This window comes from Phalacrocorax carbo, chromosome 23 (assembly GCF_963921805.1).
Source record: "Phalacrocorax carbo chromosome 23, bPhaCar2.1, whole genome shotgun sequence".
Lineage (NCBI taxonomy): Eukaryota > Metazoa > Chordata > Aves > Suliformes > Phalacrocoracidae > Phalacrocorax > Phalacrocorax carbo.
This window is the reverse complement of record NC_087535.1, coordinates 1,041,114-1,062,243: the sequence shown is the minus strand read 5'-3', so window position 1 is coordinate 1,062,243 and position 21,130 is coordinate 1,041,114. Positions and strand designations below refer to the sequence as shown.

General features: G+C 43.6%; 1 protein-coding gene across 1 annotated transcript in view; it reads right to left on the bottom strand.

Moving 5' to 3' along the window:
* Positions 1–21,130, bottom strand: part of IPO9 (importin 9) — a 39,224-nt gene that overhangs the window by 6,784 nt on the left and 11,310 nt on the right. The window contains exons 4-19 of the mRNA XM_064472331.1: positions 20,366–20,567; positions 19,842–19,930; positions 19,480–19,566; positions 17,694–17,813; positions 13,160–13,269; positions 11,489–11,538; positions 10,775–10,926; positions 9,572–9,670; positions 9,329–9,435; positions 8,067–8,206; positions 6,194–6,353; positions 4,967–5,193; positions 4,606–4,754; positions 3,549–3,677; positions 2,040–2,315; positions 49–215 (exon numbers count right to left, since the gene is read on the bottom strand). Coding sequence (XP_064328401.1) covers positions 49–215; positions 2,040–2,315; positions 3,549–3,677; positions 4,606–4,754; positions 4,967–5,193; positions 6,194–6,353; positions 8,067–8,206; positions 9,329–9,435; positions 9,572–9,670; positions 10,775–10,926; positions 11,489–11,538; positions 13,160–13,269; positions 17,694–17,813; positions 19,480–19,566; positions 19,842–19,930; positions 20,366–20,567 — 2,264 coding nt within the window. The remainder of the gene's footprint in view (positions 1–48; positions 216–2,039; positions 2,316–3,548; positions 3,678–4,605; positions 4,755–4,966; positions 5,194–6,193; positions 6,354–8,066; positions 8,207–9,328; positions 9,436–9,571; positions 9,671–10,774; positions 10,927–11,488; positions 11,539–13,159; positions 13,270–17,693; positions 17,814–19,479; positions 19,567–19,841; positions 19,931–20,365; positions 20,568–21,130) is intronic.

Below are 21,130 nucleotides of genomic sequence, written 5' to 3'. Positions count from 1 at the left end.
CAGTCAGCCAACGTTAACGCACAGATCCTGCTCATGAAAACATCCTACCTGACTTTGCCTTCATATTGCCCATAGAACAAGTGCTGCCGGCTCATCCATTCGGCCATTACAAACTCCAAGGCAGGCTTGCCAGTTGGTCCGGGGAGACTGCACAGGAACTCCAGGAGTGGTTCCAGTTGTGAGTGAACCAAGTGAGCAAACACCATAATCAAGGACTACAGGAGGAGAAAGGAAACATTAGCTGTACATAATTTAATAGGTGAAAGTGTTTTATCAAATATTGAAGTAACTGAGTTTTCTACAAGAGTAGACACTGCGCTTACCAACCCCAACAGGAAGAGTAAGTATAACCCTCTGCAAAACCCTCCGTGCTACAAAAGCAGGCAATAAACTACTACAATCAACAGCAGTATTTATCCCCCACCAAAAAACCACAACAGGAATAAGTTTACTCACACCCATTCCCCAAACTAACAAACCTTCCTAAAGCAAAGAGTAAAAAGCTATTTAAAAAATATCAGAGGTTGCTGTTGACTTTTGACAAGCAAAAAATATCATATGGCATCACTCAGACACTGCAACTGCCCTGGTTTGCACAACGGACCAGAAGCTGTACACGTGGTTCTATACACAGAGCTCTAAATCTCCACGTATCTAGTGGAAATGTGCCTCATTAACAAACTAAGGAACAGAAGCTGCCGCTCCAGAGCCAGGACCCATATTTTCTTCCCCTTTCACTCCAGGGATTTCCCATCATCACCTCCTCCACAGGACTGCCCTGCTCCCACATCATCACATAATTCAGCAGTACTTTTCCAACTCTGAGTGCACTTCGAACAGAGGTTTTAGGGAAAGAACTGCAAGTTTTAGTAAGTTTTGGTTTTTTTGGTTGGGTTTGTTTGTTGTTTGTTTTTTTTTAAAGAGGCAGTTTTACAGTCCAAGTCCTAAAGACCAGAGTAGAATTCATGTGCTCCATACGTCTGTTAGTCTCCAAGTCTGAGGGCACCCCTGCAGGCTTCCTCAGGGAACAGCTGCCCACCTCCACAGGTCCATCTTTCAGGCTAACACAGGGAAGAGATTCAGCATTGTGAAAGGCTCCTTTCTCTTCCCCTGCCTACAGGGGCTTCATGTGACTGCCTCAGATTTAAGCTTCCAGATCTCCTAAATCCAAAAACAGGCAAAGTGAGAACCGTTCTGAACAGCTACGAATCAACAGCGTTTCTGAAAAAAATCAAGGCTTTAAGATGAAGTCTGTGCTGACATCTGAATGGCCTTCCTGATTGTCCATGTGCTGGCTTGAAAAACGCACATACGAAAATCTGAGAAACACACCAGATAAAAGGGTTAGAGCAGAGTGAGCCTCAGCCAAGTGCCACAGCGAGGGCAAAGGTAGGATCTTGCCAGAAGGCAGAACTCCTCAACAGCGCCAGCAAAACGCCTTCCCCCAGCTGCTGCTGAGGAACCAGGGCAGCCATCAATTTACATCAAGGGCAGAGACAAGAAAGACAGGAAAGAGAATAAGGACCACTGGGATAAAATCACTCCATAAAAGTGTGCCACTAGAAGTAGGTCAAGGCTAGAAGAGATGGTGACGCTCTGGCCTGGCCCCTCATCGGATGCAGGCCAGCTACACCTCCCATCCACCACAAGTTCACCTTGTCTCAACTCCCAGGCATTTATCCTTCGAATACAGCACAAAAACACTAGAAAACACAAGCCCCCTTTCACAACATCCATACTTGGGCAACACTTGTCCCCTCTAAAGGTTCACTGCTTGCAAGCACAAGGTCATGAGGGACTATTTATGATGTGTTAAAGCTCACCCACAAGAACCTGGCTTATCCTGTAATCCAGACAACTCTGTATTAGCCGAACAGGCATTTTCCTGACTACTTCGAGAAGATATGCAGAACCTCCAATTGCAGTAGCCATAATCAGGCACACAATTAAAAAAAAAACAACCCCAAAACCAAACAACCTCAACAATTTCTTTTCCTGACACTTCTACTTATTCTCCTGGGCGCCCAGCCCCTGCTCACCTGCATTACACTGAGCGTCTCCGCTTGTTGCATTTTGCTCAGAATAGCTCTCAGGATCTGGTCCAGATTCTCTCCCAGCTCACTTCCTGCTTTTGAAATTAAAGTGGAGACCAGCCTGCCCACGAAGGCAGCGGTGAATTCTGAGGTCCTTGGATCAAGAAGCTGGCTCACCACCTGCATCACGTACCACAGCCCGTTGTGGCCTTGCTCATCATGCCATTGTGCGATCTGCTCCAGTGCCACCGAGACATACGCACGCAGACACTCGCCACCGTTCTGAACAAGAAAATCATCATGTTAGAATTTCCGTTTCTAGGTGAGGGAGCGGGGAGGCATGGGAAGACATCTCCTTTCATCACCCCTTAACCAAGATGGAAACAATGGGCAAACCGGTGGCATCTGTAAAAGTTCCACACTCTCTGGTGTGCAGTAAAATGAGCGCCTGAATTTAAAAATAATTCCTGTGGACTTCAGTTCATTACCAAGTACAAAACTCTTCACTACCCAGGCAGCTCTCAAGATCATCTAGTAAATACAAAGGCAACCTGAAGTAGCTGCAGTTTTGTGCTAGTTTTGTTACCCAGAGATATTCCAAGAGATTCTAATACGTGAGAGATGAAGACAGCAAAGCGTAGTATGAACAAAACACAACCCAGCAGCCAAGCTGCAATCTTTTTGAATTCTTCTTAACACAAAGATCCAGCAGAGCCACCAGCATGCTGGTCTCCAACCTCTTCCTGCTGGTCTCCAACCTATTCTCACTGGAATGTTGTTTAGGGAAACCTATTTCTGTGGTCTGTATTCACATCGCAAAGGGCAGCTGGCACTATAAAACTCCTTATGTAAGGAATGAGACCAACTTTATTATTTGAATGCCAGCTAGTAGCTGGAATGAAAAGACACCCTGCACTTTTAGCCTCTGACGCTTTTTCTTTCTTGCTTAAATACTCTAAAGACATCAGGTAATAGCAGAGCCTGCCAGCAAGCACATCTCAGGCACTACTGCTGCCTGAGATGAATCCCTGCTCTTCCTGCGTCCCATGCCTGGCTCAATCAAGAAGCAGCTTGTCCTCCCCTTCCCACCTAAGTGAGTACAGGAGACACTTCTACAAGGAGGAGGTCTAGCCTAAGCATGTTCCTGAAGACAGCCTCTGCCATTCCTAGATGTGAAGAAAATTATTATGGGGGAAGCAAAGCAATAATTCTGGGTTTTTTTCATTTGTGTTTGGGTTTTTTTTTTATGTGCTCTGGAGCCTTAAAATAGAAAGGCTGCTGCTTTATTCACTCCATTCCCCCAAATTAAGGGATGAACAGTAGAAGTCATTGCAGGCCCCTGAAGAGCAGTACTTTCATGATAAACTGGCAGTGGCAGAGACTCTTGAGGAGGTGCTGAAATAGCTATTGGCAAGCAAAGCCTGGCCTCCCTTAAAGGCTACGTGACTTGCCTTACTTGGTCACCTCTCTTGGACTTGCACAGCCCTGCAATCCTTACCCCCCCCACAGTGGTACCTGCATAGTGGCATTGTCATCTGTGTTCAAGCTGCACTGAGCCACTGCAGGGAACGCCTGGCAGATCAGGAGCTGGGACAGAGGAGGTTTTGTATTCCTCACAACTGTTGTCAAAATATCAATTGAAGTCTGAAAGGAAAACACAAACAAAGGCACTGTTACAGCAGCAGCCATAGTGTGCTAAGTCAGCATTACCCACCGCGGGTGCAAACATCAAAGGCACAAACTGGAGGGATGTGAGCCAGTACTGCCGTCACATCCTGATTTTACAGTCTAGAATATTTTTTACATCAGAGGACCTCGGAGTCATGCACCCACAGTGACACTGTATTTGACACGGACACACAGTGCGCGCTTGAAAGCTCCCAAGGCAGCCCAAACATTACAAGCACTGTAACCACTTAACTGTGGCAAACAGTTTCACCCTGATGAACGCTCATCAGTACAGCCGGAGAATGGCTCTAGCTGACTTGTTCCAGTTTGTTTATATTGATCTAAATTTATTTTAATTACCCATGAGCAACTGTTACAGTCATACCAACCAATAGGCAGATTACAAGCATATTGATAAAGATGTTTATGGGTGTAATTCCATACAATCATTCCACATAGTCAATGCTTAATCTTTTATAAGCTGACTTTTTATAGAAAGGACAAACCTATATAAGTAACCTCCCGCAATTTATACACATGTGACATAAATCAGAAAAAGCCTTAGAAAAAAGTGCAAGGAATAGTCATGTAGCCTTCTGGAGAGCATTCCACCAGAAAGAGGAGACTGTTATTGGTGAAAGATGGCTATGTCAAAACAAAATGACTAGGGATACACTGCAGAGACTGGAAGATGGCCAGAGGAGCAATTTAAAGTTAACTTTTGGAAGCATCTTCCCCCACCTGCAGTTTGCCTTCTCTCCACAAAGAAACCTCTACCAATGATCAAAGTCATTGTTCCAAAGCAGTTTAAAAGCAACCTTTCTACTCTGCAGACCAGCCATCCTATACATTAAACAACAGGGAATCATCTCCAGCTAAGACCATGTACCACTGTAGCACTTACTGCACAAAGCCCTGCTGGGATCTTGTCAGCAGGGGCCTGCATGATGCTGACAAGAGTTGGTATTAGCCTCATCTGCATTGGACCCTGGCAGGCTTCTATCTGAGCTAGCTCCTTAAAGATATCTTGGGCAAGAGAAGCAACAACTGGATCTGGAGAGAGAAAGCACCATTTACTAAAACATACTAACAAACACATCTCAATTTTTGCTACAGCTATTTTAAACAGGCAAAGCAGCAAGTTTCCCTTCTGGCTTTACCGTTGAATGAATCAATGTTCATTCAATTATCCTTTATTATGTTTTCAGCACCAGGATTCAGTAGCAAAAACAACTGTACTTTAAGAATGTAACTTGAATGCATACCATTACTGTACTTCAGAAATATTGCAATCGTGAAGGGGCAGATTTTGTTCTCCACACTTGCTGTAAATGCAGGGTCTACTGTACAGACAATGCACAGCGTCTCCATCACCAGGTTTAGGACCTCTGAGCTGAACTGAGTTGCCAAGTGTATCAGTCCATCAAGAATGCTAGGAAGGAAAGGCTGCAACACATGGGTGCTCTCAGAGATCTTCAGCTGGTCACAGTAGCTAGACAAGAAATTTGTGATACAAAAATACATACTGAATACATTAAAGTGATTTATGCATTTAACACTAGATGATATATAAGGGGTTATTTCACCCCACCCATTCTCTTCCTCAAGTCCTCTCCTCTTGGACTTTTCCCCATCAGACTATTCCTTGATCTCTCAACAGCTCAGCCGTCCCTCCTCCTCATTCCATCCCCAATGGTTCACAGAAGCAGTTGAGCCAAGTGATGTAAAAAGCTTCCACTGCCTCTTAGTAACAATTCTGTCTTCAGAACTGCCCACCAACGGAGAAAATAAACCTTGAGGAAAAAAACCAGTCCGAGTGAGAGACTCACTGCTTACAATATCTTTAACCATCATGTGCTACAAGTGAGCTAGGGAAGAAAAACACAATTTCAGGAATAACTATGTTGTAAGTCTCTGCCCTTCCTCATTATCATTTCAGTGCAAACAGAAGACAAGGCGGTTTTCAGGGGTGGGGAAGAGACGTTCTTGTGTGTGTGTTTCGTGGGGTTTTGTGTGTGTTTGTGTTTAAACTAACGGTCATTTTTCACATTAGAACCAATACAGCAGGCCTCCCCTTTTTCTCCTTGCAACGTATTTACACGAACAGGATGCCAACACCACCCCACCCCCAAACACTCCCTACTGCTGTGCTTTGCTCCACAAGCCCGTGTTCCGTCATTCAGCCACCTCTGTGACTGAACAGGGGTAATCTTGGTTTCATTTTTATGCTTTCCGTCACTATCTAGTTCTGCTTCTCTTTGGGACTGCATCCATTATTTTTTTCTAGCCGACCCTGAATCTCAGTTTCACATTTCTCATTATTCTATTTTGAACCTGCTTGCTTACACTTTTTAAGCTGACATCTATTTCATTCAAAGCAAATACTGTGAAAGCCTATGCAGAAACACTACCAATATTTTCACCTATAATTTTATAAGTGTAATTTATACCACCTACCCCTGGAGCTTTGGAATACCTTAGGGTTAACTTACCCCCAGATAGCTCTGACTGCAGAGATGCGGACAGAGGGAGGCTGGGTTTCGTGCAGACCACTGACAGTAGCTTGCAGGAACTGCTGGATTAGTTCTGGAGACATAGCCACTGTAAAACGGCTGGCGGCCCACAGAGCACGACCCAGGAGAAAAGGAGACACTGAAACAAAACCAAAAGCCCCAGTGGTTTCAGAGTAAGTTTTATGAGTTTAAAATTACAGCTGCTTCCATCCATTATCCAAAATTTTATCATCCCAGTAGGAAAATGGTGAGATACGACACAGAAGACCAGTGCGCAGGCATACAAAGAATTTTTATTCAAGGGCAAATCCAGTTCATTTTCTTAGTTACTTTAAAATGTAATTTATAATTTGTTTTTAAAAAAAACTTCCCTCAACTAGTTGCACTTGAATTTGTTCACCAATACAGCAAGACAAGCTTTAGTGATCATCAGAACAAAAGTAAAGGAAGAGAATGAAGGCTTTTTCAGTAATTCCTGTTCATCCAGCTCAATATTCTGTCCCCTGCAGCAGCAAATAGCAGAAGCTTAGGGGAAAGAACTGGAGAAATACAGCACGTATACAGGGACCTTTAACAGATTACTTTCCTAGTTTCCAGCCATCACCTTGTAATTATAGAACATAATGTCCAACAGCACCAGAGAAACAGTGAATACTCATGACCTACTCACTTGTTTACACTTATCAAGGTATGAGGTATCTTTAGCACACTTAAACCCTCCTGCCTTTTCAAGCTAAAAATATCCTTATCTATTTAGGCTACCCTCAAACAGACGATGCCTTCTACTTCTCAGCATCTTTACTGCCATTATTTATACTCCTGCAAGCGTTAATTTTAAGATGAGGACACAAAAAACTCCACGCGAGATACCCAGCAAGAGAAAAGCTTTGTTTTCTAAGCAAGTGTTATAAAAAGCAAGAGTTATTTGTCTTATGACCATTACTGAGCACTAAATGGACATCCTCTGAGAACTATCTATATGCTGAATCCAGGAGCTCCTTCTAGAGTGCAATAGCTCATTTACAACCCAATGCCACATATGTAAATGTGTGTAAATATATGTAAATAGCTGAGGTTGTTTTTTCACATGCAACGGATGCTATGCACTTTGCAGCTATTTCTTCATTCAAAAAACAAAAAAACCCCACTTTCTTTGTAATAGGCTGAACAAGTATTGCTTTGATGAAAGCATCCAGCAATTCGGTTTTCTGCACTGACACAACTTAATGTGGACTCACCAATAATGCTCATATTGCCTTTACCTTCTCAAATGTTAATTATTTGCACGGACTCTCCAGGCCCAACTGTCAACAACTCCTTTGACTTTCTTGCACGCTGATATAAGGTAACACGGAAAGCAGAAGCCTGCAGAGATCCCAATAACAGGATCCCACTCAGCGAGTATTACTTGAAATCATGCGTTCCTACTAGCATCAGCCCCAGCGTAAGGGAAATGGGACGGTATGTTGCTGCAGGAATTCTGAAGCCTGTTAAACACTGCTGGTGTCTCTCCCAGACACTGATACAAGACAAACAGAGCAGCTATTTTCCACCAAGTTCCCCAAGCAATCGTCGTTCCATCTCCAAGCTCTAGAGGCTCAAGCAGCCAGACAACAGCAAGTTGCATCCAAAGGCATAGCGTCCTACATTTATGAGACTTACGCTAGACCTGGTAGCATGTGTGAACTCGCCAGATAAGATTTATGCCCTTTCATATGTACAATGCGCACAACTGCATTTCCCCACCCCACGTGCATACAGCAACCTGATTCGTCAGACGCTTTTGTTTGTAAGAGATTTCCAAGGTCTGGCACTCAGCAATTACTCTGAGTAACAGCAAGGGCCAATGTACCTGAAAGGTTGAGGTCTGCAAGAACAACATTTGTCAGGAAGCCATGCATATCAAAGTGTATTCTACCATTCTTCACACTGTCTGTAATAATAGACTTCACAGAGCCCAGGGCCAGCATACAAGCTTCATGTATTTTCCACCTGCAAAAGAATTCAAATGCCTTTAGGTTTTCCCCCAACACGGCCTCAATAAACAAGAATTCTGAAATGAAACCATGAAATTTTTTTGGTCTTATCTACCACAACTATTTTCTTGATCCCAGAGCAGAGAATTTAAAAAGGCCCTGAAAGAAATGAACATTTGCAAAAAACTCAGCAAATTGAGGGCTTGGAAACTCACCCAGGATGGGCAGCTTTCTCAAGCACTTTCTAAAATCCCAGTCGAATAATTGTTACTTCTTGTACCAATTTTGTTCCCATAATAAAAAAAGGAAATGAGACTTTTCTATGAAGGCTTACATCTCCAGCTGTGCCTCACTCGATTATTCTATGGGCAGAGCCAATGTGATACCCAGTACCTTGAAGGTTTAAAAACATCTATTTTTGCATTATGATGGAAAAGGTTATGGGCAAATACCACTTCCTGGTTTTACTGGGGAAGCAAATAACCTACTTTAAAACTGATCACAGTTCAGGCAGATGGGGACTCAATGCCCGATTTCTCTGACATTCTGTTGCTGCTCACTGCACAGAGTGGCTACTCAGACACTAATATTCAAAATAAACACAAACCTGGACTAATGCACTCTAAAACCAAGACAGAATAGTTATGGAACAGCAACCCGGTGCTCTTGCAGTTGAGCCTTCTCCTCTTATCTCCAAGTAACATTAAAATTGCAACTGCATACACGTAGCACCTATATCACTTCTTTACATCAGGTAAAAGACACACCTTCTTAAAAGAAGAAATTTTGAGCTCAATTAACTGAACAGGAATTGAAAGTATTGCCAGTTTCTCTTCAGACTGCATATAACTAATTATAGTGTCCAATGATATGTTTTAAGGACCTGTCAAGGGTCTGGAGGGAGGGAGCCTGGGGACAGCTAGCTTGTGCTAGGAATTGCTGACAGTATTCCACATGAAGATTTCATCATCTGGCTCAAGAACTGCTGTTGTTCTTCTGAACAAGAGTTCTCAAATTTCATCCCTGTCCATCAGTAGAGCATCACAAAAAAAAATGTGATGAAATTGTGCTGCACTCAATGCTGCAAAAAAGCTTGCCATTCGTATCAGTGTCGCTCCCTGCTGCCCCATCTCCTTACCAGTGCTCAGCACCGTTGTTTTTAGCCTGCTCAGCTTCTTGTAAGTGTCTTGTAGCTGCTGCAGCCAAAGCAGTTGCACTCTCATTCTGGAAATCAGCAGCCACGGCCTGTGCAGAAGGATCGATAACACTTATTTGTATAGACTTAAAACTCAGCCTTTTCTCCAAATGCCCTTCGTGAAGCTAGGTTTATTATTCGTTATTATTATTTTGGTTGCATCTAAATGTGGAGCACATTTCATACCAGCAACAGATCCTGTGCAGCAATCCTCACTGTATAGGAAAAAGTATCGTCGTCTTCATCCTCCACAAACTGTTGTGGATTTGCTGTCCAAACTTTTATCTGAAACAGAAAGGAGACACGGCAGGGTGGATGACTGACTCAGAACACCACAGGTCAGAGGGAGCTTTTCTGTTCCCAGTAATCTCAGTTTTGCAAATCTACTTTCAGAAATTTTTCTCTGCCATAAGAAGTCATAGTCTTCAGCTGATTTTTCTTATATTCTATTGCAGAAACCTTTCAAAAGAAGATATCCTCTCTGTTCTGAGCTGATCTTGCTCTTCTATTCCTCATTTGAGATCAGCATTTGAACTAATGACTGACCAGGAATCAATGCTACATAGTTTTATTTATAGATGAGGAATGGGAGAAGCAGATGAATCTTTAACAGAGTGCCTGGTATTTGCATGCCTACCTAAACAAAGACAATGGCTTCAGGCTTGGGAGGCCAGAGCCACGCAGAACTCCAGTACAAATTATTTCACACCACCAGCACAAATTTTTCACTATCACAGAAACCTGGCTATCCCTTTCGGCATGATAATCCTCGTTTTCACAGTGTAATACTTCACGAAGAATAAAGAAAACAAGCTTGAGGGAGCTGGGGTCGTTCAGCCTGGAGAGGAGTCTGCTCCAGGGAGACCTTACTGCGGCCTTGCAGTAATAAAGGGGGTTTATAAGAAAGAGGGAGACCTTTTAGTAGGGCCCGATGTTGACAGAACAAGGGGCAACAGTTTTTAACTGAAAGAAGGTAGATCAAGATTAGATATAGGGAAGAAATTCTTTACTATGAGGGTGCTGAGAAACTGGAATAGGTCGCCCAGAGAAGTTGTTGATGCCCCATCACTGGAAGTGTTCAAGGCCAGGTTGGACGGGCTTTGAGCAACCTGATCTAGTGAAAGATACCCCTGCCCATGGCAGCGGGTTTTGACTAGACGATCTTTGAAGGTCCCCTCCAACCCAAGCCATTCTATGATTCTGTGTTTTCCTGTCCACGTTACACCATTTAGGGACATTTGGATACTATTGCCCTACCTCCTGGCAGAGCAAAGTGATGGAACAGCCTATTAGATTACAGCAGCTTCCACACACTGAAACTCTTCCTAGGACATTAGCTCTTTAAATCTCTCATCTCATTTGCTTCCTACACAAGGCAAACATGCTCACCTGCTCCTCTGTGATCTGCATATAAAGGAGGATGTAATAGATCAGCTCTGGCAAAGCCTTCTTCACTGTGCTCTTAAATTTGTTGTTTTCCAACAAGGCATGAACAAATTCAAATATGCTGAATACCAGATTTTCAAAGCCCAATACTTCACCTGAATGAAGAAGTGGAAAAAAAAAAACACCCAGAAGATGACTGAATATGCCAACCTACAGAAAGGCTGAAGTGAAAACAAAAGCCATGACTGAGTATGCTAACGTCCAGGAAGGTATAAACGGGTGTCAGATATAATTACAGATGGTTAGCTTGTCTGACAAGATATTGTTTATTCTTACTTGTGGACTAGCAAGGGCAGCAGCAGCCCCAGGAGGATGTCTGGCCTCATCACCTTCTGCTCTCTTCCCACCTCACCACACACCCCTCATTAAAACTGATAAAGCTCAACCTAAAACCTGTTTGGTTTTCTTTTGTCCCATTACTTTTACCTCAAAATTGTTGCAGAACTCACTCGAGTCATTAGAAAACTTACATTACGCAGCTTCATTGATCACAATCACATGTAACTTGCAAAAAAAGATGGACACTGGTCTAACACCATAGAAGTACCTTTAAGCACTGTCTCCTACAGTGTTTCAGTCATTGTTTTTATAACAATACTAGGTAAGCCCATTCCTCTTCAAAAAGGCAGGCAAAAGTGCAATATAACAAGTTCTTACCATCAGAATCCACAGGGTCCTCCACCTCTTCTGTGTAATTTACTTCTGTTCTCACATAAGTGGATGGAGTTAAGTAAATATGCCTGTTTCTAAAGAACTGCAACTATTTATGAATTAATCTGTTCCTATCTTAAAATTCCTGATAAATAGGGAAGTTTTTCTTCTTAAAAAGAATATCTTTGACTTTAGGCACAGTCCTGTGTTTCAGAGAGGCAACAAGCCCCAGCAGCTCCCGGCTTTGTGCATTGTCCAACTTCAATGATCACTTCCACATCACTTTAGTACATCCTTTAGATCATTTGATTCATTTTAAACAAATCCTCCAAGGTAACCCAAAACTTCATTTATGTTAAAACTTTACAAGAACAAAACCACTCAGACTCAACTCTTTCCAGGGGACGGTGAGCCAATTCAACACTTCACTGCTGCTGAAAGGTGAGGAGCCACACCATGATCCCAGGCGCTACCTTATGTCGGCTCTGCTCCTTGTGAGGCCTCTTCAGGAGCCTCCAGCTCTGGGAAGCGGCACAAAACTAACCTGGCAGTGGAGAGGAAGGAGGTTTCTTTGGGGATGGAGGAGTGAAGGTCCAGCAAATGCCAGAGCAAACACAAGGGAAGGAAGGACAAGGCTTTCACCTTTTGCAAACAAAAAACTATTGGGCCAGCTCAGCTGCCAGGAGGATTGCAGCGGGAGTCAGGACAGGAGAGGGAGAAATACAACACCAAGTATTTAACAAACAGCTTCTTGTATTTTAACAGGTATCTAAAACAACAACAACAACCACCTCCCAAAAAAAAACCCAGCTGAACTTGAAACCAGGTAGCCTCTATTTGCTCCAGAACTAAGGCTACTTTTATGGCCTCCCTGCCCATTTTCACTCTATGAGAGCCTATCACCAAACATGCAGGACTGTGAAACACAAGGCTATGCAGACACCTTTGATATGAAAAGGTTTAGATCTATGATCTCTATGAGAACAGTCATTCTCGTTAATTTATAGAGGAAAAGCTCAGTCATCCCGTATGCTATTATGGCAACACGGCGTCCAATTCTGGTGTTTATACCAAAAATCCAGAAAACGCTACAAGACGGCTCAGTATTCTACAATTACTGTCTCATTATAAAAGGTTAAAAAAGCAACTTTTGGATTAACAATATGGAAAGATTTGACTTGTTAGTTTGCAAGTACTGGAAAAGCTACCAACAGAACACCTCTAACGTGGCCAACTGTGCAGTGAAGTAACGACTGTTATAAAATTCAAAAGGCAAATCAACTTCAGCAGCAAGTGTAACCAGCCATTAACACTGCTGCGGAAGGGATATTGTAGAGTCTCCTTTACCTGAAGTCCTCATATTGTGACTAGACATCTTTTTAAGAAGATAATTTTCACCACAGTACCAGAAACAATGCAGAGATCAGCAAAATACAATTCTACAGCTAGTGTAACACGGGCACTCGCAGCACTCTTCATATATGACTTTTAAGCTAGAAGAACTTAATGGAGCCTACTGATGTAACCGAAATATCCGGTACATCTACACCGTAGATGCCTACATACTGTGTGTCGCAGCGACTACGCCAGGTACTGTGCTCTTCCGCTGCATTCAGGTCGCCATGGTGCATGAGACAGAGTTTGTCTTGTTCTGTTCTAGTTAAAACTATTCACTACAAAGGATATAAGGCAGCACTTTCTGTAAGGGTGTTCCAGACAATGGGCAGGATCTGCTGCATTGACGAAACCATGTGCTTCGGATAGTTTTTCACAAGTGCTGTCACAGCCTGGAACAGAAAAGAATACCAGTCAGAAGCAAAAGCGGGGAAAACCATCAACAAACACTCAAATCAGGGGCTGCTGTTTCATTAACAATTTAGAAAATCCAGTGTCTTCCTGCCACCAAGTTCTCCTCCTCTCGCTCCTGACCAGGCAGCCCCTCACTTGCACGAACTCTGACAAACAGGCCCCCCTCTTCGTATTTCCTCTTTTGCAGGGAAGCAAAGGGATAATGCCAGATGCACAACTCCAGAAATGAAGCCATGATAAGGTACAGACTCCAACCAGAAGCGCGTCACTGCACAGCGCTGTCTGGATATGATTACCACCTGGAAGCTATCTTGTCCCAGAAAATGAACTGTAATATCAAGTAAAACCAGACCACAGCTTATTTCGCACACTTCTACGCATGCAAGCAGCGTATCCATTTGCACATCCAGGGAAGAGCTGCAGATGAGAACACCCACCCAGATCAATTCTTTCATCCCTCTCAGCTGCAGGCACAGGCAGCTGTGCCAGCCCAGCACAGGGGCTGTTTTGGGAGCAGCTCTACAGCAGATTGTGCCTGCGGGTTTCATGAAGCTGATCACCCTGGTTTAGGGGAGCCTCTTCACTAACACTTGCCAAAATCTTTTGGGATCCTCCAGGGGTCAGAGGACTCTCACTCCACCTAACAGACACCGTCTCCTCTCGCAGGGGCACAGCTCTTCTGTAGCCAATATAAAATAACGAGCCGTGCCCCTGCGGGAGGGGACGGTGTCTGTCAGGTGGAGTGAGAGTACAGGAGTCTGCAGGAGTGCTGCGACTCAACTCCCTGACCATGGCCACTGTAGCATCTAAAGAGACTCCTTCCATATGCCACTGCTTATGAGCTCTATGCAAGTTTTTCTAAGCTATATGCCAAGACAATCTTGCAGGAAGCACTGCTAGAGTGGTGAGAGAGTTCTTCAATTCAATAGCTCTGCAGTTCTAACAATAGAAGGTGGCATCTGCAAGTTCAACACTTTCCTGCAGCACAAGTCATTAAAAAAAGAACACTCTCCCCTATCAAATGTTGTATTTCAACCCCTGGCCTCTCATTCTGCCAATTCTCACTGCTTGTTTGAACTAAAAGAACTGCTTCACACATCTCCTCCTCCTCCTCTGCCTACCCCCACGTACTGCTCCACCACCTATGAAATCCTCCAAGAAAATCTGTATCCTTATCTCTTCAGAGCAAAGTCAAGCTGCTCCCTAAGCAGCACGTTTCATGGCCAAGCCAGGCAACAACCGACTGCATCCGCACCTGTAGCCTGTGTCACCACACAGACACACCAAGATCACCACTGGGGGAGCAACACGACAGCTCCGGAAACCCTTCCAGCTATTCCACAAGCAAACGTCCCACCACATCTTGACTAATCGCTCAGCATCTCCTTAAAGTCACTCTGTATTAAAGCCTTTTCTTGCTTCACTTCCTATATCTGTCTTTAGACAGGGGAGGAATCTCCAAATTTGTGGATAAAAAGCTTAAAATATACACTAGCCAGCAGCAGGGGAGCACGGAAAGCGAAATGTTCAGTAAGAGTGCAGCAGGCGCAGGTTATATACTTTGTGCAAACTCAGGAAATTTGCCCCCAAGACACAGCCACCACCTTGTCTTCCATCCAAGAACAAAGAAAGTATGATTAATCATTTTTTGTAACTTAATCATTCCAACAGCAGGAAAAATATAAGCATAGCTTCTCCGACCCACCTAATACACAGGTGGTGCAAGAACGGATTCTAAGCATAAGCAAAGAAGCACTACAGCAAGACTGTAAGATACTTTAGCCTGCCAGTTAATCGGTGCTCTTGACATAATTACCACATACTAAGTACATCATATTTGTATTCCCTTGCTATGAAATGTGCCTTAACTCTGTCACCTGTCATGTTTAATCACTGTTTCTCTCAAAACAATCAATGGTGGCATGTTTAACAACATTGGAATTGGGATTCAAGAACCATTTAGTTGCAGCTCATTCATCCGCAGAGACATCAGTTTAATTCACGCTAAACTATCAAACAACAAAACAATAAATTACACCACTGGTTTTTCATTCTAGTCCTCATGGTTGAAAATATTTTTGTTGTGGCCAAACCTCTCGTCGACTCCAAGGATTAAAGGCACTGACTTTCCTGCTGATAACTGCTTCTACATGTCTAACTACACTTGGAAAGACTGGGGACAGATTAACAGTCAGTGGTTCACCATGATGTGAGCCAACCTACTTACTTTCTTAAACAGGATAACTGTCCTGGCAGACCAGGCAGATGTGCACACTTCCCTGTTATTTGTTAAAGCTTTCGACACTGTCCTGCATAATGTTCTTATATGGAAGGCAAGACATTTTAGGTCAAGGCTGCCTGATCTCCTCCAAGAACTCCACAGGCCTTGGAGTACAAAGCTTACAAGAGACCGGGGGTGTGGATCTTCTTGTCATTTACTGCATAGCACTTCATTAAGGAAGAAAAGATAGGATTGAGTTCACTTCTGGTTGAAAATGTACTATAAAAAAAGTCTCAATTCGCTCCTCCATTGCATCAGCACTTCAAGGGGCTCCTGTAATGATCTCATCTGTAGAGCTGGCTTAACTAATCCCTTGAGGTCTCCTTCTTCTGCATTACAATGACTACAAAATGCACTCTTCTGGAAGGAAAGGCAATTTATGGGTCTTTCACCTGAATCCCTTTTCCCTTAGAAAATTGGTATCATCAGCTTAGAAGCCCTAAGTGACAAAATCATGAATTGCCCCGAGTCAACAGCCAGAATACTAATCTCTTCACAAAAAGCCTCCTACAAATCACTTATCAGCAGCAGATCTCCTAAATTTACCATTTAAATCCATACCGATTTTCTGCTGCCATCAATGCCACCCAACATACAAGAGTGTATTCACACCGAAATCCTCTCCTGCATCGCACCTACCTAGCAGCGGCCAAAAGCTGATGCCCACACACAATTAAGGAACAGAGCAAGAACATGATGTTTCCTCAAATACCTTCCCAGCCTGTCACATCTTTCAAGAGACTACTGTGGTATATCAGTGCAGACATACAAGTACAAATAGCTCCAATTCCACCAAGCACTGCTACGTGCATCACAAAAAAAGCTGCAGACTGTATGAATGTAACAAGAACAGAAGAACTGGTCTATGGTTAGAGTGAAACTATCAATTACCAACTGCTTTCCGTGTAGGCTGAAAACTCATTAAATGACTGAATGTAATATCTGGAACCAGAGATTCAGACACTCTTGAGCTGCAGCCTGCTCAAATCAAGATTATACCCTGCAGAGTATCCCCTTCACGTTAGCTTTTCTATAGAGCCTCCCAGGAACCCCAGCGCGCAGCCAGTGGAAAGGAAAAAGAAAACTCAAGAGAGAGTCTCCCAACGTCCTGCCCCAAACTCCTTGCCATTTGGTGCTGCAAGGCAAGAAATAAGCTCCTGCTGTTTCCAGTGTATGACACCTGCAGCCCCTTACTGACAAGGGACAGGATGCCATTACCAGGGTACTGCCACCTTCAACAGGAAAACAAAACGAGTTCCATGACACAGAGCTTCAGAGCTGCTAGTCTGTATAATATGATAGCATCCTCCCAGCATTTATTTTCATGGTTCCAGCGCAGAGCCGGTCATTATGAAAAACTTTTTATGCTTGTCCTCAATAACTCCTCCTCATTGTTTTCTTCAGGGAATGGGGCTGAATGGGCCTTAGCTGTCCATCTTCAGAAACCTCTACACTGTGACCCAAGTCTTGCTTACCCCAGCACAGCCGCAAGTAAATGAAAATCTGGATTTGATTCATCAACTTACGTTTCTTTTCTCTCCCATGTTGCAGGCAGCACACCCTAGAACTCCAGTGCTTCCCCAGCTGTTGAAGGGGCCTCCATACCTACTCTGGCACTATTGTCCCCTGGACAATCTTCTTTCTCCAGCAAACCAGGAGAACACAAAGACTTTCCACTCTCTCTTGCAGAGATAATTTAGCATTAAAGAGCAGGCAAGTTCTAGAAAAGCACCTGTACATAATAAGTTTTTAAAACTTCATTGCAGCAGAATTCTGTAGCATCTTTAGAAAAGACAGATATTTAACTACTGAGTATGGTGTCCAAACAAGATGCATCCAAGATGTCTCAGATCAGTGAAAGTCAAGGACAGATCATCCTATGGATTGATCCCTATGGATCATTTTAGGGACAGATCCCTATGGATCTCATCATAGGTATCTGCAGCACAGGCAGAACAATTTATTTCAATGTTCTATGGCGCTGGGAGCCAAGAGACTTCACTACTCATAGCACAAGCAGTACTAGGAGAGGTGACATGCACTTATGTTCCTCTGTTTACCAGTATGCTGTCAGATGTGCTGGAATTCAATACTTTATTTAATCAGTCTTAAGTGACTTACCTTTAAGACTTCCATCTTAAACCCGCTGTCTGATGTAGGTCCATCAGGCATTTGCAGGGCCTGAACAAAGGCCTCTGTGAACTGCTGCACCACAGGAAAAATCAGGACTTTGGCTGCACCCTGGGCACAATCAATGAGAGGACAGGTGAGTACCAGCTACAGACCCCCACATCTGACAGGTAAAGCATGAGAAGCAATGCAAATTGCATTTTTTTTGCCACAAAAACGAAGAGGGAATCATGGCAACTGCAGAACATCGCGAAGTCACGTGAAATGCTTATGTCAGACATTGCTTTGGCTCCTTCCCCATGCTGGGAACTAAGCTCAGCTGAATCCCACCCTTCAAAAATCACACAGCACAGACTGCTACAAACCACGCACCCACACCTAAGCTAATCACTTCAGTCTGTAAATAGAGATCCAGACAATCCAGTCTGGAGAGTCTCAGGAGTAGCGCAGGTCCTCCTTAAGAGGCCCTTTCATTTGATTAGATGAATCATGCCCTGCGCCCTTCCGCCTGGACCCCCACGGGCTATGAAAGAAACCCAGGTGACTACATGGCACACCAGCAATTACGCTGAACCCTGCGGATAGCACTTATCTCCCTCCCGAGCCACCCCCCCCCATACCAAACGAGCTCTTTGTGAGTATCAACATCTGGCCCGAAGACTACAGTGATGGCTCTTCCTACGAAAATACAGTAAACATTTTTCTAGATGTCAAAGCACTTCATAAGCAGAGCAAGTAACACTGGACAAAAATAATTTTATTGAGAATATTCCTCATAACTCCATAGCTAAGATGGCAAAGTTGTGTGCTTAAATAAACTATGAAATACCCCCTTGGCAATTTATAGGGGGGAAAAAAAAGAAAGACAGGCAATCTTTTCAAGCCAAATTTCAGGAGACGTTTTGTTTACAATGCAATGGACACCTTCAGCCCTCCTCCAGAATAAGACGGGGGGAGCTATTACTGTCTTTTGGATACCGGTACCAGCTGCATGCCATTCTTGCACAAGTAACCTTGCCAGTGTAGTGGAGATACGGTGTAATTATCAGAACTTCCCAAAAGTCTGCACTGAACTGCTCCCTGTGCAAACAGGGAGGAAAGAGCAGATAGAGCCACTCAGCAACGACCACCCACTAGACTGAGAGTCACCCTTTCCTACCCTCACCCCCTGAAAAGTTAAAAAGAACAATTTGTTGTCTGGGGAGCGCTGGGAACCCCACCTGTGAGAGGCCATATAAAATGCAGATGTGCAGACAGAAGACTCATGTGTAAAGCTACTTAATTGCACAGTGCTTTTTTTTCTTAAGAGCTATTCTTCTAAAATTTGGTTTGGTTTCCATCACCCCTCTAGGAACAGAAGGCTGACACGCATGCTAAAGCAACTGATGAAGCTCCAGGACTGGTAACCAATGCCTCGCCCAAGGGCCAGGACACACACTTCACCTGGAGACTGGAAGCTACAACAGGGATTTCCAAACGAAGGGATGATACACTTGTCTCCTCCCCACGCTGCCTCCCCTTTCTCTGAGCTGTCAAAAGCACGCCTGTTGATGTGTTGCCAGTTAAACTTAATTACTGAAACCAAGTCAGAGTATCAAGGCATGCATGTAAAGAAGAGAGCTAGCCACTTTACATGTATTAAATTACACCCTCTCCCCCAGAATTACAGCTGACACAAGTACATATTTCTCCAACATTTCATTTTCATATTAACAATTATTTAGAACCTCACTCGGTTTGAATTCAATGTATGTTGTAGGGTAAGTTAAACTCTTGCCTTTTCCAATTCCTCCATGTTACAGATCATATGGGCACACGTGGTAAATATCTCCACTGCACGCGACCTCGTACGAATACCATACACCTAGGAAAAAGTTTAAATACTAGATCAGGAACACAAGTTATTTTTATTTCCTTTAATCGTATTTATTTTTTGCTTTAACTTGATTCACTTAATTCATCATTGGATTCAACATTTCTGTTGAAACATGAGCTGCCATCAACTATCAGATCATCAAGAAAATTCTTTATGTCTAACTCATACTACATACAGCTTAGCCATTAAATCTGGGGTTTCTCTGCTCCAAGAAATGTTCCCACTAGTGCCATTCAGTACCAGCTCAATAGCGACGATCATACCTCTGCCATTGTGAAAATTTTGTACATCTCTGGAAGGATAACAGGAGCAACAAGTGGCATCTGTGTGTCTGTCACTTCCCGCGTAAACTCTAGAAAATGGAAAAAGAAGGGAAGTTCCTATAAGAAAACAAATTTGTAGGCAACAGCAACAACAGAAGCTTTGGGAAACACTAACAACATACTGGAAACACACTGATCCGTACTTGACTAGATAATCTGGCCTACCCGTGGCAATCCTTGAAGGCAAACAGAAAAATATCACACTAAATATTGCAGGTATCTGGAAAACAGGGTGTTGCGATCAAAGTTCTTTCTGAGCCATAACCTGCAGCACAGAACCTTCTTCCTCAGCTTTCATGGCATCTACTGAGCATGTAATTCAGCAGTGACCAACAGGCATCACACGCCCAGAAGAGAAGCAGCAAATTCCAATTTCTTCAGTTTGGAGTGAAAAGTGAGAAGACAGCAAGGTAAGGAAAACCGCTTCCTACACCAGCCTTGCCAAAGCCCTCGTGTACACGTACCTGTAAGCACTCTCATGGCTCCGTGCACTGCATTCACGTCGCCACTAACCAGCATCTCCATCAAGAGGTTGAACAGCTCTGGCCAGGCTTCAGGCCAGTCCCAATGGGCTATTGCTGAAACTGCATAAGCAACACTTGAGCGCACTTTGCTGATCGATTCTCTCAGCCCGTTGGGTAGGAGCTCCCTAATAGCAACTTTTGCCTGTAGAGAATAACATTATTTAGCAAAACAGATCCCCGGTCATAAAACATTTTAATAATAATAAAAAAAAAATGTTATACCTATGACTGTATCCTGATATTGATTCAACATTGGGTTTACAAAATCAACAGTCAGGAGACAACAAAGCCTTGCACGCTGCACCCTGTTATCTTTTTATGGAAAACTGCACAGTGTGTTGTAACGTAGCACTTGTCACACAGAGCACTCGGCCAAGCATACAATAAACAGCTCACAGCTGTAATTAGGTAGGACGTAGATATCTACATGGAAGACATCCAGAGTCAGCCGAGATGAATCCCAGCTCCAGTGTCAGGGACTATGTTTGCTTACTTCGGAAGATTTCAGTAAATGAGAACTAGTCACCCAACCCTGAAGGGACGGGACAAAAAGCCAGCACTTCTGGGGCATAACTCACAAAAATCTATTTCAGGCAACCATCTCTGGATGGGATGAATCACACCCCAGATGTGGAAGATGGTCCAGTCAACTGTCAAAGTGGCAAAGGACTGGAATCTCTGGCCGTTTCAGCTGTTAGATACTCC